Below are 27204 nucleotides of genomic sequence, written 5' to 3'. Positions count from 1 at the left end.
AATCAGAGACTCATAATATAATAGACAACAAAGACAAAACAAAAACAAAAACAAAGGCATTTATTTTCTGGGAAATTCTTGCTGTCTTCCCTCTTTTCCCATTTTATTATACACTGCTCAAAACCCGAGATCTGAATGAATGAAAAATTCCTATTAAATACTTTGTTCTTTACGAAGTTAAATGTGCTGACCACAAAATCACACAAAAATTATCAATGTAAATCCAATTTATTAACCCATGGAGGTCTGGATTTGGAGTCACATTCAAAATTTAAGTGGAAAAACATACAACAGTCTGATCCAACTTTGATGTAATGTCCTTCAAACCAGTCAAAATGAATCATTGTTGCTTCCTAAGTGGACAGTTTGATTTCACAGAAGTGTGATTAACTTGGAGCTACATTGTGTTGTTTAAGTGTTCCCTTTATTTATTTGAGCAGTATATTTTATTTTGGGTTTGGGGGTGGGTCAAATATTTTTGGGAATCTTTTCAATTTATTGGTAGGTATATTTTCCCTCTTTATATACAACTTCTCCAAAACTATGTTTGGCTTTTTGTTTTGGGTTTTTTGGGTGTTTTGTCTTTTAAGTTTTTATGATTATTAAAAAAAAAATCAGTTGTTTATTTTCTTGACAGTACTTTTAATGGTTTGATGTAAAATCTGTTAAACATCCTGCTTTGACTTCAGCATAACATACTCCACCCTCTTCCATCCATCATCCCTCTATCCTGCCCTCCACCACTCGGCAAGGCTGTAATTAGATTGTGATGATGAGGAGGTGGAGTGGAGTTAAGAGGATTTTGTTTTTAGGAGAGATTTAAGAATGAGAGAGCGATAGACAGGGAATTAGAGGAGGACAAGAAGACAAGACTTTTCTTTTTTTTTTGTTTGCTTGTTTGTTTGTTCATCCTGATCCGGTCGTCGTTTCCATGAGAGGAGGATGAGTGACGGAGGGAGGAGGTTAAGAAGGAGATAAAGATGTCAGTCACTGCCAGTTGACCTTGAATGTGACAGAAGTGACAGTACCTGGCGGTAAAGAAGGAATCACCTCTCAATTATCAATGCATTTGGATGCTAATTGACAAGAAATGACTAAAAACATAATAATAGAAAATTAGGGAAAACTCATGATTTCAACCACTTGAACGAGATAGAAATGACAGCAACGTCAGAAAGAAATTCCTGCAATTTTGAATGAAATTTATTCATTTAAAGCAGCATGGTGTAGGAGTGGTCAGTGCTTCCGTCTCAAAGCAAGAATGTCCCTGGTTCGATTCCAACGGGGGCCTTTCTGTGTGGAGTTCCCATGTTCTCCACATTTCTGTGTGGGTTTCATCCCGGTTTCTACGGTTTCCTCGCACAATCCAAAAGACATGCAGTAAGTTAATTGGAAAATTGTCCAGATGTATAAATGAGAGAGTGAGTGGTTGTTTGTCTCTATATGTGGCCCTGCAACCAGTCCAGGGTGAATCCTGCCTCACGCCCGATGACAACTGGGATAGGCTCCAGCATCACGGCAAGCCTGAGTGCAGGAAATGTAGCAGATTTTCCAACGGAGTAGTGATCCACCCACCTTCAAGAATTCACCCTGCTGCAAAAGAATAACTGATCCACAAATATACTATAAATTTGAAAAAAAAAAAAAAAAGCAAAGATTGAAATGAAGAAAGGACTTTGTCAAAATTATGGGAGAAATTTCCCGAAGCTTGGCTGTAGAAGTATCTCTAAATGAGAATTTAGGATTAATTTAACACATTTGTTGCCATCTCACAAAAAAAAAAAAAAAAAAAAAAAAAAACGATCGATATGTTCCCTCCTCTCATTTAAACTGTGTGTTTTAAAGTCTGGCATTCGTGAAGAGAGACGCTCACATCATCTGCAAACAGTCGAACAAACTGAATCCACTGAAAAAGCTTTCATCCGCTCTCCTTCATTCCTTGCTTTTCTTTCTACCAAAAGCACTGCCTACATGTCTTCTCTTCCCCCTTCATCCTCCACTCATCCTTTCATCCACCCCCTCCTCCTTCTCCCTCTTGTCCTCCTTCAGCTCTTTCATCCTCATCCATTTATTTTGGAAGGGAGGTTTTCAGCAAATATTTGAGACCCTCTGAGTTAATACAAGCCCAGTCAGGCTCGAACGGCCTGAGAGAGGGAGAGAGAAAGGGGGAGTGAGAGAGAAGGAATGAAAGGGGAGAGTGTTGATTAAAAAATTGCAACATTTGTAGTTATATATTTATTCAAATGTGAATCAAACAGCAGTTCTACCAAGATGCAACGCCGCTAGTTAGGAAATCCCTGTTTGAGGACAGGAGGATTCAATCAATCCACAAACCCCATGCTGGTCAGAGATGACAAAACAGAGGGCCGCAGAACAAATATTCTCATTATAGTTAGTAAATTATGATGGAATAAACCTGTTGTCCCCACATGAGGACGTCTCTCTTTCTGACACTTTGAACCTGCAAGCTGCTAGGAATCGTAAAAAATGCCTGACCAAAGCTTAGGTCTCAGGAGGTTAAAACGTCTCCCTTCTTGGTTCTTATCCGCCACAGTTATTTGTCGTTTTGTTGTCCTGACGTCTCTCCTCCTTCCCCCGTTCTCCCCCCTCAACCCCCCCTCCATCCCCGTAACGCACACCTCCTGCTCTGAATAAATTTACCTGCAGACGGTCGCCCTGATCCTGTCGGCCTTATTCTGCTTCCACGTCTGCTGTTTAGACAAGCGTGTGTGTGTTTGTGTGTGTGTGTGTGTGTGTGTGTGTGTGTGTGTGTGTGAGAGAGAGAGAGAGAGAGAGAGAAATCCCATTTCATTGTAATGGTGTTTAATATTTATTGGAAAAATGTAAAGGAAAATGTAAAGGAAGTGCTTGTGGGCGAGCGAGCAGGATTAGCATAAACAGTTCGGAGCTTGGACGTGTTTCTCCTTTTGTTTCTCACACACAACCACACACGCACACACACACACACACACTAATACATGCATATGTTTGCACACACGCCAGCACGTGCGCATGCTGACCTTTGCACGCAGAGGCTGATCACACACTGATGTTTAATAGCCGCCGTCCGTCCGGTTTGACAAAGAGTGTCATTTATTCCTGAAGCTTCATTTGACTTTATGATTATAAAGAGAGGAAGAAAAATGAAAGTAGTCAATTAGAGTTTTCTAGAAAAGTTAGAGCGGGTAGGAAGAATGGAGGCTGAGGATGAGGGGAGGGAGAGAGAGGAGGAGAAGAAGAGACATTCTGTTATTGATATTCATTTCACTCAGATTCTGCTTCATCAATCATTTCTTATCATTTATTGATGATTTTTAAATCACATCCTGTCTTTTTCCCAGAACGGATTTCCTCAAAACTGGAACAATGGATTCATGTAAAAATGTTCATTTTGGGTGATTTGAATTATCTGTAATTAGAAAGACAGAAGGAAGGGAAGAAGGAAATAAGAAAGGAAAGAAGGAATGCAGTGTACTGAATTTTTGTTTTTGACTGATTTTTTTCTCAACTCCTTCTCCCCATGTTATTCTCTTCTTCTACTCCTTATTCTCCTTTTCTCATCCTCATCATTCCACTCTCTCCCCCTGCTCTTGAACCTTCTCCATCCTTGTATTCATCTTCCTCTCTTTCTCAAAAATCCTTCTGCTTCCTCCTTGTCATTCTCCTTCCTCTCCTTCTCCTCCTCCTCTTCCTCATCCCTCCTCCTCTTCTCTCCCCTCAACGTACTTTTCCTCTTCCTCCCGTCCTCCTCCTCCTCCTCCAGGCTCTGTGTTCGGACGTTCGGGCTCGACGAAGAGGGGTGTCTTCTGTCCTCAAACTGTGTCAGAAGCTGCTGCAGCAGAGTCAGGTGACTGATGACATCATTGCAACCCACGGCCAATCACAGCCAATCACCTGACCTCCCGAATGGCCACAAATTCTTTATTACTTAAAAGCACGTTTTTAAATGTACATTTTTAAATGTGTTCTTCTCTTGTCATATTATTATAAACAGAAAAAAACAATCACTATCCCTGTGACCAATACTAGCACTACCATATCACTACTTAATAATCGTAATAATTGGAAAACGTTATATCCTAAATGTCTGAGAGAAACTTCCTTTTGGCTTCAGGGTTTGCCACAGCAAATCAAACTTCTCCATCTTTTCTCTGCATTCTCCTACCCTCTCTCACACCAACTAAGTTCATATCCTCCCTCACTACGTCCATAAATCTTCTCCTTGGTCATCCTCTATATCTCCTGTCTGGCAGCTGAACTACCAGCATCCGTCGACCAATATATTCATTATCCCTCCTCTGTACATGACCAAACCATCTCAGTCTGGCTTCTCAGACTTTCCTTCCAAAACATCTAACATGTGCTGTCCCTCTGATGGACTCGTTCCTGATCCTATCCATCCTTGTCATTCCATCCTTGAGAACCTCAACATCTTCATCTCTGCAATCTCTAGCTCTACTTCCTGTCTTTTTGACATTGTAACTGTTTCTAGGCCATACAGCATCACTGGTCTCACCTCTGTCTTGTACACCTTTCCATTCAGTCTGGCTGATAGTCTTCTATCACATAGTACCCCTGACACTGACCTCCACCCATTCCAACCTGCTTGAGCCCTTTTCTTTACCTCTTTTCCACATTCTCTGTAGCTCTGGACTCGAAGTACTTAAAGTCCTCCAACTTCTTAATTATCACCCCCTATAGCATCACCATTCCACCCGGGTTACTCTCATTCACCCACATATATTCTGTCTTGCTGCAACCAACCTTCTTTCCTCTACTTTCCAGAGCATACCGCCACCTCTCAAGATTTTCCTCAACCCGTTTCCTGCTATCACTACAGATCACAATGTCATCTGCAAACATCATAGTCCATGGAGATTCCTGTCTAACCTCATCTGTCAGTCTGCCCAACACCACTGCAAACAAGGGGCTCAGTGATCCCTGATGAAGTCCCACCTCCACCTTGAATTTCTCTGTTTCACCTACAGCACACCTCACTACTGTCTCACAGCTAGCATATATGCCCTGCATCATTATAAATTACTTCTCTGCCACTCCAGACTTCCTCATACAATACCAGAGTTCCTCTCTCTGCACCCTGTTGTATGCTTTTTACAGGTCTACAAAAGTGCAATGCAGCTCCCTCTGACCTTCTCTGTACTTATCTATTAGCATTCTATAAGCAAATACTGCATCGGTAGTACTCTTTCTAGGGATGAAGCCATATTGCTGCTCACAAATGCTGACTTCTGCTGTCAGTCTAGTTTCCACTACTCTTTTCCAGAACTTCATTGTATGGCTCATCAACTTTATCCCTCTATAGTTACCGCACTTGTGCCCATCCCCCTTATTCTTAAAAATGCGCACCATCACACTTCTTCTCCATCCCTTAGGCATCTTTTCACTCTCTAAGATCCTGTTGAATAATCTAGCAAAAAAACTCTACTGCTGCCTCTCTTCAACACTACCATACATCCACAGGTACATCATCAGGAGCAACTGCCTTTCCACTCTTCATCCTCTTCAATACCTTCCTCACTTTTACTAATCTCTGCTACTTTGTGATATACAATAGTCACCTCTTCTACCCCCTTTCATTTTCCTCATTCATGAGCTCTTCAGAGTAGTCTTTCCATCTTCCCATCACTCTTCTCGCATCTGTCAATACATTTTTCTCTCTATCCTCAATCACTTGGACCCACTGTACATCCTTTCCATCTCTATCTCTGTGTTTTGCCAACCTGTATAAATCATTCTCTCCCTCCTTACTGTCCAACCGAGCATACAAGTCATTGTATGCCCTTTGTTTTACCATTGCTACTTCTATCTTTACCTTACGTTGTGTCTTCCTGTACTCATTTCTGTTCTCTTCAGTTCACTCAGTGTCCCACTTTTTCTTTGCTAACCGCTTTCTCTGTATATATTCCTGCACTTCCGCATTCCGTCACCAAGTCTCCTTATCTACTTTTCCTTCCAGACAACACGCCAAGTACTCTCCGACCTATCTCCCTGATCACATCAGCTGTAGTTGTCCAGTCATCTGGTAGCTCTCCCTGATCACCCAGAGCCTTTCTCAACTTCTCCCTGAAAACCATAAAACACTCCTCCCTTTTCACCTTCCACCACTTTGCCCTCTGCTCTGCCTTTGTCATCTGGATCTTCCTTGTCACCGGAATCATCCCACAAACCACTATCCTATGCTGTTTGATTAGACTCTCACCTATACCTACTTTGCAGTAACCGATCTCCTTCAGATTACCTCATCTATACAAGATGTTGTCTAACTGCGTGCTCCTACCTCCGCTCTCATAAGTTACCCTATATTCCATTCTTTTGTGGAAAAAAAGTATTCACTACAGCCATTTCCATCCTTTTTTGAAAGTCTACCACCGTCTGGCCCTCTGCATTCCTATCCTGCACACCTAACCTGCCCATCACTTCTTCATCACCACTACTGCCTGCACCAACCTGTCCATTGAAGTCTGCACCAATTACCACTCTCACATCTCTAGGTATATTCTGCATCACTTCATCTAACTCATTCCAGAACTTCTCCTTTAACTCACATCCCACTTATGGGGCATAGACACTAACAACACTGAGCATCACAACTTCAATTTCCGGTTTCAGACTCATAAGTCTATCTGATATTCTTTTCACATCCATTTCTCTTCCTGTTATTACCGTGATAGTACAACTTAAAACCTGCTCCTAAGCTTCTAGCCTTACTTCCTTTCCACCTGGTCTCCACCTCACTTCTCTGCATCATGTCAACCGACTCTCAACCTTTTCCTGTTATCATCCCAATACTAAAAGTCCCTGCTCTCAGTTTCAGACTCTTGCCTTTCCTCTTCTCTCTCTGCTTCCGAACACAACTTCCTCCTCTCCTTCTTCAACCCACAGTAGCCCGATTTCTAGTGGTACCCTGTAGGTTATTGCCACCAATGGCGGTCGTTGTTAACCTTGGCCTCGACCGATCCGATATGAGATTCCTTGGTTTGATTCGCATATTTGTTTTTTGCGCCGGATGCCCTTCCTGACACAACCCTCTGCATTTGTCCGGTCTTGAGACCGTCTCAGAGAGATACTGGCCTGTGCCACTCTGAGGCTGCATCAACATGTCTGAGACAAACACACACATCAACTCATCATCAACAAAATAAAGCAGAACAGAATTCAATAAAAGTAAGAATCATTTGAACTGAAACAGGTAATCTTCCAGTTTGTGTTTTCTTTTGTTCTGTGATTCAGAAATTAAATGGTCTAAATTAATCGATTATATGTCCCTCGGATGCAGGCGGGCCCCCTGGCAGAAGTGGGCCCTGAGGCTGAGCAGCAGCGTGAAGCCCTGCAGCTTCTGTCCATCAACCTGGAGCGCCGCTGGGACGCCATCGTGATGCAGGCGCTGCAGTGGCAGAACCGACTGAAGAAGGAGCTGGGAGAGACACAGGTCAGTCACCTAACCAGTGATGTCACTGGTCAATTTCTGCTTTTTTTAATCAAACGCTTCGAATGTTTCTTTTTTCTTTTCCTTCATTCATTTTGTACATGATATCTTTGCATGTGTGTTTTGTTTTATATTCCGGCTGGTTTTAACTGATTTCTTGCAGTGTCTGGATACACTTTTTTTCCAGTGTGAATTTCAAGGAAATCAAAAAAATACAAACAAACCAAAGAACAAAAAAATTATGAATGAAGGTGGTCGTCTGTGTTTGTGCGTTTGATGAAGCCCCTCCACATATTAAAACACACGTAGAGCAACTTAACCAAGTTGATCATGTCCGAACGAGTTTTAACACCCGATGGTTCGTTTTAGAACAACACAAACACACACACGCACACACAGACGCGCACACACATACACAGTCAGACTCACATTGACACGTGCGTGTGCAGGGTGGAGGAAGAGAAGAAAAATGGCAAGGCCAGCCTCCCTGACCTCCTTGCCGCCCGGCTGGAGAGTAATTTCAGTGGGGACTGGAGATGGAGGAGAAGTAAAGCTTATAAATGAACACTGGAGCGCCGTGATGAAGCGATTGTCCTTCCTGTGCGTGCGTGCATGCATGTGAGCGTATGTATGTGTGTTTTAAATTGTGTGTAATTGTTTTCGTATCAGTGACAGAACCCTTTGGATAAATATGTGTTTACTGTGTTCCATAAACAAGGTAGAATGGAACCAAACAGAATTGGCTAGAAAACAATCGAAATGAACAAAAGAGAGGAGGACATTCCAGAATAGAGAACCAACAGAAGCAGAGTCAAACACTTTGTTTTCAACTTGTAATAGAGAGAAATCAGTCTTTTATCCAAAAAACTTGAAAGAAAACCCACTGTCTCACCTCATGTCAGAAAGGGTCAGAGCTGAAAAGGATCGGAGCGTCTGATTGGTCAATTTCTACCTCGACATCTCTCTGGGGGTCATTCAAGATCCCTCCGATTTTAAAAGCACTTAAACTTAGCATTGTCAGAACTATAAAACCACATTGCTCTTATGATGAATATGGATGTACTTCTTTCATTGATAGATCGATGTGAATTTCCTGTTTTGCTCTTTGGAAGAAATGCCTTAAACATAAAGTTCTACATAGATCACAACATCAGCAAAATTAGACCCCTGTATTTAACCCATTTTGGATGAACCATGAGTAGAAGGAGGCTGAGGAACACTGTCAGGGTTGCAGTTAGGGGTTCAGTTTCTTGCTCAACAACTCTTCAGCAGGCTAGGAGAAACTCAGGAATCGAACCAGGAATGTTCGGTTCCAAGGACGACCGCTCTGACCCCTGCGCCATTTTAATCATCGTAATAATCATATTTTGCTGACACCCGTTGATTAGGAGTTCAGATATTGATCCAGCGGAATTGATCATGGGGACGATGTCGGTTGTGTCCACTTCCAATCTAAAAGAAAGTGAAAGGGCGTTCATCTCTTTTTAAGAACCACATTTTCCCGTGGTCCTAAAAGCGTTTCGTCTTTCCGTTTCATTCAAAACAGCCGGTGATTTATCTGTTCGCTCACGGCGTCCCCTCATCATGGGGCCGGCGGCGGCTCCTGGCCCCGCTGACAGGCCGAGCACCATCCGCCGTCCAGGACCCGATGAATAATCACCCGCCGGGCCTCACAGCCGCCTCTCCTTGGGCTCCCGCCGCATGCTAAGCTAACAAATGGGAGCAGTCAAAGTGAAGCTAATGGGAAAAAGTTTACTGCATTCGCCTAAAATCAAACACACAGACACATGCACTCCCACTTTCTCTCTCTCTCTCTCTGTCTCATACACACACACACACACACACACACACACACACACACACAAACATACACTCACACACACACACACACACACACACACACACACACACAAAATAGCACCGACATGGGTAAACACCAGGAATGAAAGGGGTGTAAACATGGTTTAGAAAAATGAAAATAGGCAAGAAATTCAATGAAAATTCAAAGTAATTTTTTTCTTAATTAGAAGTTAAATGTCAATGTCTTCCCAACTCCAAATCAGCTGGAATTTATCTGAAATTCAACCAAAAATAAACTTTAAGGAAGGAATTTAAGTCTGAAAGGAGGATAACGTAAAATCAATTCAACTGCAAACTGACCCAAACTGCAGATCTTAATATTTTGTGTCATTAGAAACTGCATTTGATTGGATTATTTACTGAAGGACCTTTTTTCAACAGCACCTCTATAATCTTACATGCGCGCGCACTCATACACACACACACACACACGTATTAACGAGACAAGCAGTTTGTGTAATGAAGTCAGTGGATGAAAGAACTCTGTTTTTACATTAAATCGTTTCCCACTCCGTATTTACTTTAGGCTTTTCTTCTTCTTCTCAGAATTATTCATGTTTTTGTTAGTGCGACGGGAGAAATTGTGTTGATGTTCTGGAGCAACTGGTTTTTACACTTCTGTTATTGTTTTGTTTTTGTTTTTTTTGTTTGTTATTTTAACGAGGCAGACGCTTTGCATCTGAAGAGATGTCTTGTCATTATAGATTTCCAGTGTTGGGGAAAAGCAGGGCAGGGGATCAGCAGGAAATAGTCTGAGAATGAACAGGAAATGACCTGATTTGCTTCAGAATTAACCGGAAATCAGCTGAAAATTAACAGGAAATCAAATGAAAATCAATGTAAAGAACGTCAAACCTCACAAACCAGGAGAAGCTCAAGTTGCAGCCTGGCATTTAGGAAAAGGTAAACAGCTGTGGGTGGCAGACCTCGACTCCAAGATCAATTTTAAAGTCATCGATCTTCCACTCATAAATGTCTGGATTGACGTTTTCTCTTTCTCTGTCTTGTATTTTTATCAACGAGCCCTGGCTTCAGCTCCTGAAGCGAAAGCAGGAGTTTCCCAACATCAAGTCAAGCTTTGAATAACCCATCACCTCTAAATTTTATTTTTTTTCTCAAGAAATTGTTAAGAAAAGAAAAAGAAGTCAGGCAGACTTGTGGTATTTTTGGAAATATGTTCTACAGTTTTTGACAAACATCTGAATTTCCCAACATTTTTAACCTTGTTGCTTGTTTTTTTTCATGACTTCGAGGCATTAAAGAAAAAAAGCCCAAATGGAAAGGAAATTTGAGATGGATTTTCAGTTCAATTTCAAATTTCCCTCTAATACTTTTGTAGATATTTCCAGGCTCAAACTGTTAAAGAACCTTTGAGTTTAATGTGTTTGAATTTTACATTATTTACAAACACACACCAATTTGTTCAAGATAAAGTCTAAAAATGGCTCTTTCAGCTCTGAAACTTCAGATTATTTCATTCCTGCTTTCTTTTCCAACCAAAGTTTGTCTTTGGTTCCACTGAAAAAAGACTTTGTGTTTCAGTCAAAAATAAAAATATTTAAAAAATAACAAACATATTTCTATTTCAGTGCCATCTTTTAATTCCCACTATTCTGAGCTGCAGGGATGCCTCAGTTCACCTACAGTTCACTCCATTTCTTTTTTCTATTTTTTGTAAAAAGAGTATTTCCTTTATTTTCCCAACAGTTCAATCAAATAACCCAAAGTTCTTACATTCTTAAGGAATCAAACCTGCAAGCTTTTCCTGAAAGTCACTGAGTATTTATTTATTTATTTATTTATTTATTTCCTGGTTGTTACACTTGCGCTGTAGGTTCCGGGGAACTTTCTGGACCCGGGTCTCGTCGACCTCCATCAGCCCAGCCCTCCACCCGCCAGAGCTCCCGTTCCGCTCCCAGATGACTCATGGGAATGGGACGAGACAGACATGACCATCGCTGAACCGCTGGAGGAGCCTGACTTGACGCAGAACCTGCCGACGGAGACGGAGCCGCAGCCCGGCGGGATCCAAACCAGCTGGGTAGGCGGGGCTTCGTGTGTGACATCACAGCCCTTCCCTCCGGGCGCCCAGGTGTGGCAGGTCTACAGTCTACACAGCGTGGACTTGTTCCCGCATAACCCCAACATTTCCACCAAAGTTGGGAAACCGAATTTACTCCTGAAGAGCTTGAGCAAGGACTCAACGTTCTCCTCCATGGAGTCACTGCCGGACCTGCTCGGCGGTGTGATGGCAAGTGGGCGAGGAGGCGGCAGCAGAGGCAATGAAGAAGAGGGGGGGAGGCAGGAGTGGAGTAGAGGCAGCAGCCGACGGTCGGAAAGCGAGAGCGGGATTGTCAGTGACACCGGTGACACAGAGGGAATGTTTCAGGACGAGCAAGGGAGCAGGACTGAGGAGAGGAAGAAAGGTAGGGGATGGAGAGTAGATGGGAGTAGGGAGGAGGAGAAGAAGAAGAGCAACAGGAAGAAAGGGGGAGAGGAAGTTTTGCCCAATGTAATCATCTCAGACCCCGACTTGGAGAACATTGCTTCACCCAAGAGCCGTAGGGATTCGGTTCTCTCTCAGGGTTCCTCTTTGGAGTCTGTCCTTGCTTTTGGAGTTGACTTGTACCCATCAAAGGAGGTGCTGCATCGAAGGGCCTCCCTAGAAAGTGGCCTGGCGCCGTGCGCTGACGCACAAGAAGGTCAGACGGGCGGCAGCGTAGGAGGCATCGCCCCGTTGGAGCCAACAAAGGAGAGCGAAGCCCCTCAAGGCGATATTGAGTCAGAGGAGTTGAGCCGGAGAACCCTGGATCTCCTTCGGCGTCTAGAGAACATCCAGAGTCCCGCAGCAGCGAAAATGACGCGTAGCGTTTCCGACCTTACGCTCCGCAGCAGGTCACAGCAGCGGCGCCGCCTCCCTGCATCCCCTTCTCTCGGTGGCCGTCGCCTTATCGGCCAACCGTCACTCGTCAATGAGAGCTCGGCCGCCGCATCCTTGACGGAGCTGAGTAGCACCGAGGACTCCTCCCTTGGCTCAGAGGACTTCACTGGGCTACGAAACCAACGCCCCCCTCTCCCGGATCCCACCAGTGCCAAGAGGAGATGTTGCCATAGAAACGGGCCACGAGGGCAAGTGGTGGAGGAGGCGGACGCCACCAGCTTGAGCCTGGTCGTGAATGTGTCTTGTACTTCGGCCTGCACCGATGAGGACGAGGACGACAGCGACCTCTTGTCCTCCTCCACCCTTACGCTCACCGAGGAGGAGCTCGGTGTGCGGGACGGCGAGGATGAGGAGGAGTTGACTGGTGTCTCATCGGGAAATGAGAACGAGCAGGATGACGAGGAGGCGATGGAAGAGTCCTATGCCCTCGGGCTGGATTACACGAAGCTGCAAAGCTGGATCCGTCCTCCTCGCACCTCCTCGACCTCGAAGACAGAGGCTGGCCTCTGGGACGAACTCCGCTGCGGCGCCAACCTTCCCGCCCAGCACGAAGAGATGAGTCCCCGGGGCCGTCCAGCCACAACGTCGGACGACAACAAAAACGAAGAGGTGGAGGAGGAGAACCGCAGGAATGCAGCACGGAACTATATTAGCCAATTCGCGGACGATGTGGAGAACGGGAACGTGGATGAGGACGACGAGCTCCTGCGGGAGGAGTCGAGTGTCTTCACCAAGAAGGGGGAGTCACTGCGGGAGACGTTCGTTTTTCCCCAAACCAGAGAGGAAGATAACACTTCGATAAAGGAGCCGTCGACATCTACCCCCTGCCACCTGAGCCCGTTGCCTCGCACCTCCTCATTGGTCGGACAGCTGCAGGGGGAGATCCCCTGCCACAGTCCCTCCCTGCCTTCCCCTCCCTCTTTGTCCCCGGTTGAAGATATCAGGCCAGCACCAGTCGGGACGCGAAAGGTAATTTACTGCAGCTTCTTTATCATTTTGCTCTTGATTTTTTCCTGTAGTTTCGTACATTTTAACAAAATTGTTGGTCAATCTTGGTTAAATCTCAAGTAAATTGTCTGGGCGCTTCTCTTCCTGTTAAAACCGATATTCCTGGTCTAATTCTTTGGGTTCCCAAATGAATTTTTGCTGAATTTTACCTCATGTTTAGTCTATCCTCATCTCTTGTACCATTGCACTGTTTCTTGAAGGTCATTTTTATTTTCCCTGTTGATTTGGTATTTTTTTATATTTTGCTATTTTGAAAGAGTTAAATATCTTTGTTAGCTGTAAAGATTCCTGATTTTCAGCTGTATATTTTCTAGTCCATCACCATCCAGGAAAAGTTCAAGTTCTCGTCGTTTGTTACCGAGGAAACCAAGCTGAAGGTCCGCGACAAGGACACCTCACCGCCTCCCAGGAAGTGGTGTGGTCCCCAGCCATCCTGCTGTGCCCAGCTCCCCCGGCCAGCCAAAGCCCACATGCAAAAGGATGGGAAGGAGAACGTGCACAACTTCATCCTGGAGATCATTGACATGACGTCGATGGCGCTGAAGAGCAAAGAGGCTGAGGAGGCTGAAGGATGCGGACGGCCAGCAGAGACGGCTTCCATGGCTGAGATTAGGGAGAAGGTGAGGTCTAATCTCTGGAAACAGACAGAAACAGACAGTAAATAGGGTTGAGACCAAAAATCTTTTATTTTTGACTTTTTTTGGATTCTTTCAATCTTTTGAGGGTCAAACTTTCCATCGGATACTTTAGTTTAGTTTCTTTTCGATTGTGAAAGTCGTTATTAATTTCAAAAAATTGAGTTTTTTATTTTCTCTTCAAGTGCATTGTATTAAGTCATCAGTCACCAGTCATTTTCACCAGTCAAGTTTTTTGTTTGTTTTTTTTTGTTTTTAATGTGTAAAATAATTGGGGAATTCAAAATAAAAATTGCTATGATTTCTTGCAGATTTTATTTCATTTTATCTTCCAATTTTTTGTCCCCAATTTCTTGTGTTTTCTAAAGATCTTTGACTCGTTTTATTTTCATTTCCTTTCTGTTTGAGGGTCACATCATTCTGATCCTCAGTTGGTGTGATTCAAGTAGTTTTTATTTCGAAATCTGTAAATTCTTACTAATTAATTCTTCCCTATTTTTTTTTGCTATTTTTCATGAATTGCTTGTTTTTTTCTTTTTTTTTAAAAAAAACTTTATTCTTATTTTCGCTATAAATATATATGCATATACAGGATATATATGTGTGTGTGTATATATATATATATATATGTATGTATATATATTTATTCTTAAAGTATTTTCAGCTGAATTTCTCCTTCATTTTAGTTTTGATTGTTGATCGCAGAGAAAACAGGAGCTCTGCCTGGGATTTTCTTTGGTAGGCGGGAAGTTGGAACACAGTTGTTACCTCCCGTCTCTCCAGGACAAAGGGGTGCAAAGAGGAGGTGTGACAGTGATCTAATAGACGGCGTGGCGTATCCTAGTAATTCGGATGTGACTTCTCTTCTTCTCTTCAGTTCTTGGAGCTGATCAGTTTTGTATTTTTTAACTGACAAAAATAAAATAAGGACCAGTAGCAAAAAGCAGAAAATGATCCTGTAACTTTCCAGCTGCTTGGGTTTTTCTCTCAGTGTGAGAAAAGAAAAGAGGCAGAACATCAGCAGAGTCAAGAAAAATCAAATGAAATTTGAAAGAGATTCAAAGAAGCTGGTCGACTCATAGTCCAATTCTGATAGGCAACTCCTTGTTTCAACCTTTTCAACCAAAACCTTTTAAACACTTGATTATTTGTCTCCAATTATTTGCGAGCTTTGTTTGTATCACTTTTCAAGAATCTGCCGATTCAGTTTTGTACTCAGTTACCGATAACAGGCTTTGCGATAATATTAAAATTCGTGCAGTATGCGCTGGCAGCGGAGTTCTAAGCATGTTTTGTACACGCTTACCCGCGCTTATAATTGGCCTATATTCATGTAAATATAAACATTAAAGGAAAAAAAAGGTAAAATAGCACGGTACAAATGGCTGATATATATGCAAATACTGTACGGTAGAAGCTGTGTTTCGCTTAATGACAGACCTCTTTGAACGTAATCCCTTCTTTAAGTGAAGACCACCTGTTTGAATATATGTATATTAGAAGTCCTGGTTAAAAGAAAGAAGGAAATAAAATAGTTTTTTTTTTAATCAATTTAGAAATACAATTGAATCAGTATGACGGTCTTCTGTGTGTGACGAGCCACATGGTGCTGTTTGTTTTGCAGGTGTTGAGACACGCCCACCAGCCCCTCCCCCTCCGGAAGGGCGACTTCTACTCCTACCTGTCGCTCTCGTCACACGACAGCGACTGCGGTGAGCTGGTCCAGGACCCAGACGACCGGAGATCACCCCTACCCAGCCCAGACATCCGGGACGAAGAGACGCTCTTCTCCGCCTGCACAGAGGAGGTCTACCTGGGCCCCCCCCTCTGCTACAGCATGGCGCCGCCCGGCGCTGCTACCGCCCGGTCGTGCGACTCCCCCCAGGAGGAACCGGCCAACGCTCGCGGCTCCCCCTCCTCCACCTTCTGCGATGTCGCTGTACTGCGGCAGCGTAATGAGGGTCCTGCTTATCTTAATCCCCCCTCGATAGACTCTGCCGCCGCCACCACCGCCGCAGATACTAAAGCTCCGGGATCCAATATGGTTGCCGTAATGACCAAGATAAGTGTCTGCGGCGCTGCTACAAATCCCTCAAAGGAGCCTCCCGCCGCCGGCGCGTGTATTAATCCCGAAATTAACGGTGTGGCGATCAGAGGGGGAGATAGAGGGGAGCCGGAGGTGGAGCGGCAGGGGGCGAGGGGGCCGAGAGGCCACACTTTGTCGCAGCAGGAAGTGAAGACGTCGAGGCAGGTAAGTGCCAGGAATTAGACTGAGCCGAAACCTCGCCGTGGCTGAATGTGATGAGGCTTAGTTTCCATTTCACCGGCTCGGCTCTCCTGCTCCTTTCATCCCGTTTCCTCTCCTCCTCGACCCTCCACCTCTTGTCCTTCTCCTCCTCTCCAGCTCTTCTTCACCTTTCCCTCCCCACCTCACCTCCACTGGTAACTTCCCCCTCTTCCTTCTTGTCGGCTCCCTGCATCCTCACTGCCTTTCGCCTTCTTCTCTTTCGTGAGGCCCTTTTTTTCTCTCCATCCTCCTTGACCCCCCCTGACCTTGTGTCCTCACTTTCTCTACTTTCTCCCCTCCTCTGATCTCAGCATTGTTGCTCCTTTCTTTACATCCTATAAGTGTTTTTTCCTTCACTTTTACTTGATTTTCCCATCTTTCCTGATCCCTTCTTTCACATTATCCTCCTCCTTCTCTTCCTCAGCCTGTTGCCTCCTCCTCTCCTACCTTCTTCCTTAGCAGCCCAAAACTTTCAAACTTTCTATTTTAACTATATCTAACATGAAGTCACTCTTTCTCACCCCCCCCCCCCATTCTCCTTTCCCCCACCCCTCTGGTGGAGGATTTGCCGAGTGCTCAGTTTAGCCGTGGAAAAGGTTAAGGTCCACAGAACAACATCAGCATAATTACTATCAGTCAGATTTCATTAGGATTCTCCGTCGACGCGGCTGATCGTTCAATTCATTTCATCGCTGAATTTGCATCTTTACGCTTTTTCTTTTTTACCTTTTTTTCTATTTCCTCATGTAAATGAACTCCTACTTCCGCCGCCTCCACCCACTCTCCCTCCCCCGCCTTCCCTGTTTACGCCACCTTTTTTTTTTTTTTTTTTACTTTCCTCCTCAGTCTTTTTTCGTTTACGTCTTCATCTGCATAGTTAATTTGAGGAAAGCTTTGGAAAAAAGTTTTTTTTTTTAAAGAAGGGTAGAACTTAAGGGTAGGGTTATCAACTGTGATAAAGGAGCAGCCAGTTTTTGTTGTTTTTTTTCCTCGGGATTCGTGATGAAACAGCAGCAGGAGTCTGATCCAGGGACCCCGGAGGGATTTGAGAACTCGACTCTTCAAAACAAAATCACCATTTTTGTCTTTTCTTTCTTTCTCAAATTTTTCTTTTCCTGCTGATTCAGTTGAGATTTCAGCTTTTAATTTTGTTTGACTTTATTGAAGTTTTTTTTCTCTGATTTTCAGGTGAAGTTTAGTGTTTTTCTCTTTTTTCACCGATGTTTCTTTTTGGAAGCTTTTATTTAGCATTTTTGGGTAAATTTTGGCTCCAAAAATATTTTTTGCTGATTATGTTTTGTCTGAACTTGACTTTAGGGAAATGTTTACATTTTGTGATTATTTTGCATTTAAATTTTTTTTTTTAATTTTATTTTCAATTCCTAGTGCTACTGCATATTTAGTTTTTGAGTAAACATATTAAAAGTAAATATTTCAAAGGCACATTCAGAGTACAAGCGGAAAGTTCAATCGTAAGACAGTCAAAGACCCCCCCATATTTCCCTCCAAAATGGCAGATCCTTCGATCGTGGTTGCCATCATGTTTCCGTGACAACTCCTGCAGACAGATGTATGTGGGGGATCAACAGCTGCTGGTGCTCCTCGTTTTTAATTTACAGCCTTTTATCACTTTGGGCTGAAAGGGAGAATCAACTGGTCGAAAAACAGACTCTTCTGTCTCCTTTTTCTTCTCCCCGTCCTCCTCTTGCTCCTCCTCCTCACTTCGTCTCTTCATCTGCAGAGAAGAGAATAAAGTGCTGCATTGATTTTCAGTCGCAGCTCTATTTGCCTTAGTTTGATGTACTATTTATCACCTCCGACTCTCATCTTTCTCTCTCTTCCCAATGATCTCAGCTGGCACCTCCTCAGGCCACCAGGGCGGCGCTGAGACCAGCCTCCTCCAGGACGGGACCCTCAGCCTCCATGATGGGACCGAGCGTCCAGGTAGGTCCTCCATTGTTTTCACTGCCCGTCCTTGAAAACCTGTATGCTGAAATTCTGTAAAGAAGCCTGGAATATTGAGGCAAAAAACTAAATAACTGAATTCTGCATATTAGTTATTATTACATAATGTGGCGAAATATATTACAGAAAAGTAATACATTCGCGTATTACATGGGGTTATGTTCCTTACTACATTATTATTACCCAACACAATGTAATTTCCTTCGGTGTTTTCATACGACACCGGCTTAATACATTGTCTTTTTATATATACAATTGAATCAAGAGAACAAAGTCCTTGTATAAAAATCAACAGTTAAGCGATGTCTTTTTTTTCTATAATTTCACAGTTTGAGTTAAAGAAACTGAGGGGTTACTGATTATCGAGAAGCACTTGAATTGTTGCAGCAGCTTGCCTTAGATTTGACGAATGTAATCTGATTACAGTAACCGTTCGTACATAGACTTGTTTGCTAACGTAAGGTCACATCGTTCGGGGAGATCAATGGTCCTGTTAGTTGTCAAAGTGTGATGACGTGGACAAACAACCATAATTGCGATGACAATTTGACCCTAATTGTACAGTTTTCATGTTAAAAAAGAAAAGGAATGAAAAGAACAGTTTGTTTTGTTTGTAAATTCTGGCAGAGTGTTTTCTTTTCCTCTTCAACCTTGTCTGTTTTTATGAAATAAAAAAACTAGAAAGCTGCAGACCAACAACAATGACACAATCAGTGTGTGTGTGTGTGTGTGTGTGTGTGTGTGTGTGTGTGTGTGTGTGTGTGTGGCCTATGGGTGCCTCCAGGGCTAAGCACAACCTACTGCCCCTATACTCCAAACACACACACATACAGACATGCACACAGAGGCACAGTCTCAAGCACACACACACATACACACACAGACATACACACACCCCTCAGGGCAGGGCAGAGAGTCCAGGTAGATGCTCTGACAGCCCAACAGCTGCAGGTTATACAGACATGTTGTTCACGTGCATGCACACACGGGCATGCGCACAGACACGCACATTCACACCGGGATACACAAATACACACTAGAGGACAAACCTGCACACACACTGGGATGCACTGAAATACACTCAGTAAACCATGAAATCAACCGTAATGTACAAAAGACACACACAGACACACACACTCATGACACACGAAAAAACTCACAAGGGACACACACATGCACATATCATATCAGTGATGCGTACAGCTGGTCCTGACCCCCATGGCGTGCCCCAGTCTAGCCCACCTGTTCACACACATCCACACGCGCACACACACACACACACACACCGACACACGCTGGTACAATTAAAGCAATCGTGAATGCGGCTCATGATGTGCTTTGTGACCCAGACAGCAGAAGGTCTGCAGCAAAACACTCAGGAGTCTGTGTGTGTGTGTTTACGTACGTACATGTGTATGTGTGTGTGTGTGTGTGTGTGTGTGTGTTTGTGTGTGTGTTTAAGTGCGTACATGTGTATGAGTGTGTGTGTGTGTGTTTGTGTTTATGTATGTACATGCGTATATGTGTATGCGTCTGTTTACGTTCGTACATGCATGTGTGTGTGTGTGTGTGTGTGTGTGTGTGTGTGTGTGCGTGTGTGTGTGTGTGTTTGTGTGTGTGTGTGTGTTTTCCTGGCTCATATTGGGAAAGTTTCATTAAAAAAAAGCGGAGCAGAAAAGGATGCTGGTATCAGATCAGTCAGGAACACCAAATGTTGTGAATTGGTCAATGTTATTGATGTTTATTGATTCCTTATCACCTACTGTATTGGTTCCCATCGTTTGTCTGTATTTGTCCTGGAAGTATTTGTTCGTCTGTAAAAAATATAGAAAGAAAATCTGAAAACAACCTGCGTTCTGATTGTCTCCTACAGAGAACAGCTATAGTGGCGGGACCGGCTCGGCTCCAGCTGTAAGGTGCATCTCCTTATGACTCCTCCACGCGTCTCCTCGCCCAGTGGAGTCTCCTGACACTCCCATCACACTGGACTGAGAGCTACTGCTTCGAGGGTTTGGGGCTGACATATAACGGTGGAGATGCTTCTGGGATTTTGGCTGAGCACTTTTTTTTTTTAAATGCAGAAAACAACACATAGACTTCAAAACGCCATGGTAAAAAAAAAGTGTTTGAACAAGATCATAAAACTGAAACTTTGGTAGATGAGGGCCCCCTGAGCAGGCTACATTCTCCCCACCAAACTCCATTCAAAAAAGAGGTTCTTTTAGGTTCGTCAGTGTCTTGTCTTCTGGCCAAACAGAAAAGATGTGAATTTACACATTCAAAGATAATCAGGATCACTATTTTGTTGGCTTTGATTTTATCACAGTTTCACGTTTCCGAGAGGAAGGTTTAAGGTTCGGACCCGTTAAATGTGGCAATTTATCAATATGCTACTATAAAAACCTTGAAATGGTAGGAATCTGAGGTCATCGTGAGAGTTTGGGGCTTTTTTAAGTATTGCAAAGCACATTTTTACTGTATCAGTTACTCAGAAGGCTATTCTCTTCGTCCAGCCTTCGTCCAGCTTTATGTTTTAGCACAATTCAAATATTCTCCGCCAGAATATAATCCCTTCACGCTCGCCTATAAAACATCTCTAAATGTTATATTATTTGCCCACAGCTTTAAGAAAGCAGCCGATGCCGATGATTTTGGTGAATCACTGAGGACAGCCCCTCGGCATGACAATTAAATGATGATATCTGACTCACCTGATTTGGCAGGTTTAGGCTTGGTTTGCAGGGATTTAGGAGAAATCGTAGGCGTTAGCGTCATACGCGCTACCTAGCATGTAGATGGTGGTTTAAAAGTATGAAAATGAAGAGGAAAGAAACGCATTTCCCTTTGAGTCTTAAGGAAATTATGTGATTTCCCTCGACATTCATTTAAATGTTATTTAAAAATTAACTAGTAATCAGTGAAAAATGTGCAAAAAGCCTGGAAGCCCAGATGCAGACGATGGGGAGTTGTTCGTAATGTCGTAGAACAGGGTTTTGTGGAGATGAATTGTGGAGGACATGGGGAGGGAAGGGGTAGGACGGGAAGTCATAGAAAATGAAGCAGGTATAGAAATAAAGCGGGAGAGAGGGATCAATGGGAAACCAGGAAGTTAAAGGTTGATCAATGGCAGTCAAATTCGAGTCACATGTTGTCGTCCCTGGTTCCAGCAGCAAATATGAGGGGAAAACCAACATTTTGCCTCAAAAAAACATAACAATGAGAAGGAAATCGATCATAGTGATTTGACAAAAAAATACTCAGCTTAGCCGTTGCAGGTCCTGGCTCTGAGAGGGAACCTCTGTAGTTTTGCCTCATCTCTGGTCACCAGGGTGAACAGCTGAGGTTACGCTGCGTAACTAACTTCAACTAGAATTTCTGTATCTGTTTATACAACGCTGAATGTGAACGGCGATGGAGGGGTGAGGTCATTCTGGAGATATATTTCATACCTCAATGATCTGTTTTTCCCCCGGTGACATGTGGTGACTGCCCCCTGGACAGAAACATGGCCATGTTTGTTTAAGGCATACAGTACAGCTTTCCAAAAATGACCAATAATCTGTGAGAAATGAAAATCTGGCGGGAATTATGATAAACGGGCAGGAAATGATCTCAAAGCACACAACAACCTGCAAAACATTCAGCAGGAAATTAACTGAGACTGGAACAAAAAAAGAAGCTGCACAAATAAATTGTAATAATCTTCAAGGACTTATCGCAAACTGGCAAGAAATCAGCAGGATGAAGTGAGCTAATAGATTTCAAAAATGACATGAAGATCCCAAATGGATTTCCAGAAATAGAAATAAAAAATACAGGAAAAGAAATACCAAGGAAGCCCGAAATACTCATTGACAATCAGAAATGTAAAAAAAGGTAAGCAAGAAATAAATCAAAAAGAAATACATTTCTATCATATAAACAAGAAAGAACCCAAAGATTTCTGTGGTGAAAAACAAAATTCTCTCAAAAAAATAAGCAAAGATTACCAGATGATCAGCTGGAAATGACATATAAAATGCAGAATTAAAATCTGCAAGAAATGAACTGAAAACAAGCCAAAACAAGGAAACAAAAATCCTCCTGCTTTACCATTTGATCTACCCTACTAAATCTCGAAACTTTCAAAATAAAAGTTGGACGCCGGCAGGAGAGCGGAGGAGCGACCGCCGGCTGTCAAACCCTGGCCGCCGTCCGTGACTCTCCAGGCTGAGATGCTGATTTGGACTCCAGTCAAACGGTGGGAGTTTAAACTGTCAGGTAAAGAAAAACAGCGTCCTGCTCACGCCTTATCGGGAGGAGTCGGAGGGGGAAAGCTGAGGGAGGCAAAAGAAAAACAACAGCCCTTAAATTATGTTTTCTTCTTGGTGACGATGCCCCGAAGTTCTCCGACGCCTCGGCTCGAAACTTCCTGCGGGTCAAACCTGGAACAGTTCGAGAGAACGTCAGGGATTTAATGGAAAAACAAGATAGAAGGAAATAAACGTGTCTGGTGCCACCTTAAAATAAGGGGGAGGTAAGAACAAAATAAAATGGACTCATTCATTCAAATCAACCTACAAATAAGCAAATCAATGAGTGACTTTTAAAAGACCAGCGAGGGTTGATCTCCTCAAGGTAATTGAAAAGAAATTATCAAGAAATTACAACCTAAACCAAAAAATCAGGAAGAAATTCCTTCTTGAATGATAAATCATCAAACCAACCAATAATTAAGAGGAATTATTAAAATGATCGGCAAGGAATAACCCCCTCCCCCAATGGTATCACTTTAAAATGAACAAAAATTCAAGACTAAATTATATTTAAATCATAGAGTCATTCTTAATTGTTAAAAACAAATTTCGGATAAATGATCAGGAAATGTTGACAAAGCACTGAAAAATAGCGAGAAACAACTTAGTAAATCAAATAAACACTGAGAACAAATTATGGATGAATCACGGAGGAAATGTCCGTAAAAATTTGAAACAGTAATAAACAATCATGAACAAAAATGAGCAAAAAAAAAACATTTGACTTTTGCCCAGGAACCGTCCCGTCATCCACAAACAAAGGATTTCATTGGTCACTGAAACCAAACAGGAGACTGAAAATTTGTCATGGAAGTGACCAAAGCAGGTAGAGCGACATTGTTTCCATGGCATTCATGACATGGCGTCATACGAAACTGCCGTCGTTTTTGCGTTATTGTTTTTTTTTATTTTTATTTTTGGGGAATTGGGGATATGGGGGTCTATTTTGCTGGTATTGGTCAACGGGCATCTCAGGATGGAATGTTTCTATGCAAGGAGACCAAAGCAGCAGGTGAGCAGCATTCCTGCTGTCGCTGGAATGGAGCTCGAGCTTCTGTCGCCTCCAGGTCCCATTTGACGAAGTGCAGTAGATCCAGGTCTCCTGAATGTCCTTTTAAGATTTTCGGGAAACGGAAACCCTTTTTTTCTTTTTGTTTTTGTTGTTTTTTTCTCATTTAATTGCATAATTTTTCTGTATTTTTTTTTACTGATTTTAAGATGATTATTATTTGCTCTGTTTTTTTTTTAAATGTGACTTTGTTGCTGATTTGCTGATTTTTAGGTATGTCTTGACTTTTTCGTTTTCTCAGATAATCATAAGAAAATTGATGGCCTTTTTTTCTTACAATCTTTAGCTGGGTAAAATAAAAAATTCTAGATCTGCCAAATTTACACTTTTTGAGTTTTTTTGTTCCTTGTTTACAAATTTATTCTTTGGTGTTTTGTTTATTTCATTTTTTTTTCCAGAAAAAATGTTAAATACATTTGAGTTTTAATATATTCTGCATTTGTTTTTTCCTGATTTTTATATATTTTTTTTTCAGATTTTCAGGTTATGTTTTATTATTTTCAGGTTTTTATGCCTGATGTATCACTTTTATTGATGAAACTTTTGAGCTAATAGTCATCAGGTCTTTCAATTGTTGAATTTCTCCACACTAAAATAATGACCAGGGAAATTACCAGAAAGCTGAAAATAGAATGAACAAAAATCACTTGAAGATAAAGAATTAAGAATTTCAAATTTGACCTGAAAATCAGTTTTTACTACATTAAATTGGTAGGAGAAGACATTTCATTGAAGATTTGCCCGCAGGGAGTCGATTTAAGTCCCAATAATGACCACAATAATAGATGGCCATGGGGTGGGACTAGGGGGGTCAAAGTGATAATTGTGTGCCTTGTTGCTCCGGCGTTATATCTCCTTCGTTTTACATGAAAAACTGCTTTGCGATGTGAAGATAAAAAAAACAAAACAAAACAAAGGAATTTAGAAAATAAAGAAATAAGTGTGACTTTAATTTGAACAAAAAAAAAACAAATAAAAGCAGCTGATTAAATGATTAGAAATATTACTTCAAATTTCCTTAAATATTAAATACAGATATTTATTTTAACATTTTTATTTTTGGCACTTTTCCATTTTTTTGCCATGTCGTGTCTGATTCCAAAGCAGCTTTTATCAGTTTCTGATTTTTTTCTAGTTCTCCCGCAGGTTTGCCTGAATTGCTGTGTAAATATGTAAAAGTGTGAAACGTGGAGGGAGAAAAATCCCTGGTGTGTTGTGTTCCCTTGTGACCTGTGACATGGAATATCTTTATTATGATAATGGTGATGACCATGAAGAGTGTCGGCCGTAAAGACTTCGACTGCATGTTTCCTGCTGAAAACACTGTCAAACCACCGCTGACAAATAAACACAATTTATTGGGAAAAAAAAAAACAAATTCTGCTCCTTGTCGTTATTAGTTTCATTTCTCTGACTCTTCAGCTAATTTTCCCCCTTGAATTTCACCTTTGCATTTTTCATCCATCAATTTTCATCCAAAATTTTGAGTTAGTCTTTTTAATATTACTTATAATATTAAGCAATTATTTGACGTTTTCGCAATCCTTTTTCCAATTTATGTTTCCAACGTTTTTTATACATTTTTTCTCAAGTTTTTTATCCAGCCTTGGCAACATCTTGGTAATTTTCCCTCTAATTTTTAAAGAAATAATCCAACCGTGTTCTTTGTTTTAATTCAGATGATACTATCCTCCTCGATCGTACGGTGACTTGCCTGCAAATTTTACCACTTGCGAAATCTTTTGAGAAAATGTTGAAATGTTTCTGCTGAGGTGATGACATCATCCCAGGCCGTTGTTCTGAATTGGTTGCATTTCCTGTCTCAGCCACCAGGGGGTCCAACGAGCCTCCTGTTTAGCAGAGTTAGCAAGAAATGGAAGGCCTTCCGTAGATTTCTAAGATCGGATTCCAACCAGGTCCAGGTGCGATCGAAAATCTGAAGAAGACCTCTGTCGGTGGATCCTCTGATAGCACCCCTCCCCCCCGCTGTGACTCCGCCTCCATCCCTGCACAGATCCGCCCTCTGCCAGCTGCGACGCGAGTGAAACTAAGAAAGGGTAGAAAAACTAGCCGCGACAAAACTCCCTCCACATTTGAGCAAATTACTAGGGATGGTTCATAATTCCACGTCAACCAACCCCCACCCCAACTTCCCCCTGCTGACCCCCCCTTCCCTGCCCAGGGCTGCGGCCATGACGCTGATTGTGGCTGAAGGGGCCTTCAGATGACTGATAAGCATTGATGAATGAAAATGGAAATGCTTTTCAGCGTTTTGCCTTCAAAGGGAAATCAAATATGGAGGGGTGGTGTGTGTGTTGTGGGGGGGGGGGGGGGGTCAACAGCGGCTGAGGAGGAATTTTTGCCTTTTTTTTTTTTTTGCAATTAACAAGATATGTATTTTTTTGCGCATGTGGTCCGAAAAATGGAAATGGCTTTTAAGGTCGTAAAGGTCGAGCGCATCGAAGCATGGTGGCTCTGCAATTACTCTTCAGGCAGCGGCCTGATTGGGGGGAGGGATGGGGAGAGGTTGGCGGAGGGGGGGGGGGGGCAGCGTCGCACCAATGCTCAAATTAACGAGACGGCCGGCTCCCTGTTGAAAAGATCACATGTGATTACAGCACATCAAACAGACAGAGCAGCCAAATTATCTGCTCTCTCGCTGTGAAGTCGCAGGGAAAGAATGGGGGATGAAACGCAGACGGACGGACAAGTTAGAGGCTTGAAATGTCAGGACGCTTGCCGTCCGTCGCTGGAGTGGAGCCGTCCAGCCAGCCGCCGGGGGTCCTCCTCTTTCACTCCAGTGATCGTCTGCCAGTTTGGCGTAATTGAGGACTAACTGTACCTCATTGGACACCGTCTGAATCTCATTTGGCCTCTTTTGTTTTCTTGTTTGTTCTAGAGTTGTTCTAGAGTTGGAATACTCACTCAGGTCAGCTGCACCTTCGATACCTGCATCGTTTCTTTACCACCTTCCTGTGACTGTCCCGGAGCAGGAAGCATCCAGAGTAAGTCTCTCTGGGCAACTTATCGATGCTTGGTTTCGTTTAGGGCAAAGTTGGAGTTAGTTTAGATTTTGTCTCAGGTTCTTTTCACACCTGATATCACTTGAAATGATCTTCTTACTGGTTCTTTCTGTCAGCTTCTGGTTCTCTCCAGGTTTTCTGTCTTCCTCCAATAACTTAAAAACAGTCTGCAGGTTCATTGAAGACTACATTGTCTGTGGATGTGAATGAGAGGAGGAATGATTGAATATCTCTTAACGTGGCTCTGTGATTGACAGCTAACCCATCCAGGTTAAACCCCAGCTCAGGGCTTGGAGGCAGGCTGAGAACATTAACACTCAACAACTTAAGGTCCCCCACAGGATTAAGACCTGGGACCCTCTTGCTGTGATACTGAAGGAACAAACATTGACTCGCGTTACAATTTCATCATGCCACTAGCTTTGGAAGTAGCTTTTGGCTTCTTGGATATTAGCAATAGGGCGCTTATATGCGCTTATAGGGTTTGATCTTGATCTCTTTTTCAGATTAAAAGTTATTTTTTATCTGGAGGGATTCTGAGACGTTCCCAGGCCAGCCTAGAGACATAGTCCTTCCAGTGTGTCCAATGTCTTCCCCAGGGCCTCCTCCTGGCTGTGCATGCCCGCAATGCCGTACCAGGGAGGCGTCCAGGAGGCATCCTGACTATAGGCCCG

General features: G+C 42.8%; 1 protein-coding gene across 2 annotated transcripts in view; it reads left to right on the top strand.

Moving 5' to 3' along the window:
* The window catches only part of akap6 (A kinase (PRKA) anchor protein 6), a 154968-nt gene extending 130083 nt beyond the window's left edge, over positions 1-24885 (top strand). For both annotated transcript variants that reach the window (XM_086151937.1, XM_086151928.1), the window contains exons 18-24: positions 3764-3847; positions 7298-7450; positions 11142-13217; positions 13571-13876; positions 15516-16142; positions 18033-18122; positions 20017-24885. In XM_086151937.1, the coding sequence (XP_086008063.1) occupies positions 3764-3847; positions 7298-7450; positions 11142-13217; positions 13571-13876; positions 15516-16142; positions 18033-18122; positions 20017-20058 (3378 nt within the window). In that variant the 3' untranslated portion in view covers positions 20059-24885. The remainder of the gene's footprint in view (positions 1-3763; positions 3848-7297; positions 7451-11141; positions 13218-13570; positions 13877-15515; positions 16143-18032; positions 18123-20016) is intronic.
* Positions 24886-27204: the final 2319 nt, after the last annotated feature.

Source organism: Fistularia commersonii, chromosome 1, assembly GCF_037954325.1.
Source record: "Fistularia commersonii isolate RoL2024-O1a breed Wild chromosome 1, RoL_Fcom_v1.0, whole genome shotgun sequence".
NCBI classification, from domain to species: domain Eukaryota; kingdom Metazoa; phylum Chordata; class Actinopteri; order Syngnathiformes; family Fistulariidae; genus Fistularia; species Fistularia commersonii.
This window is presented reverse-complemented; position numbering and strand designations above follow the sequence as displayed.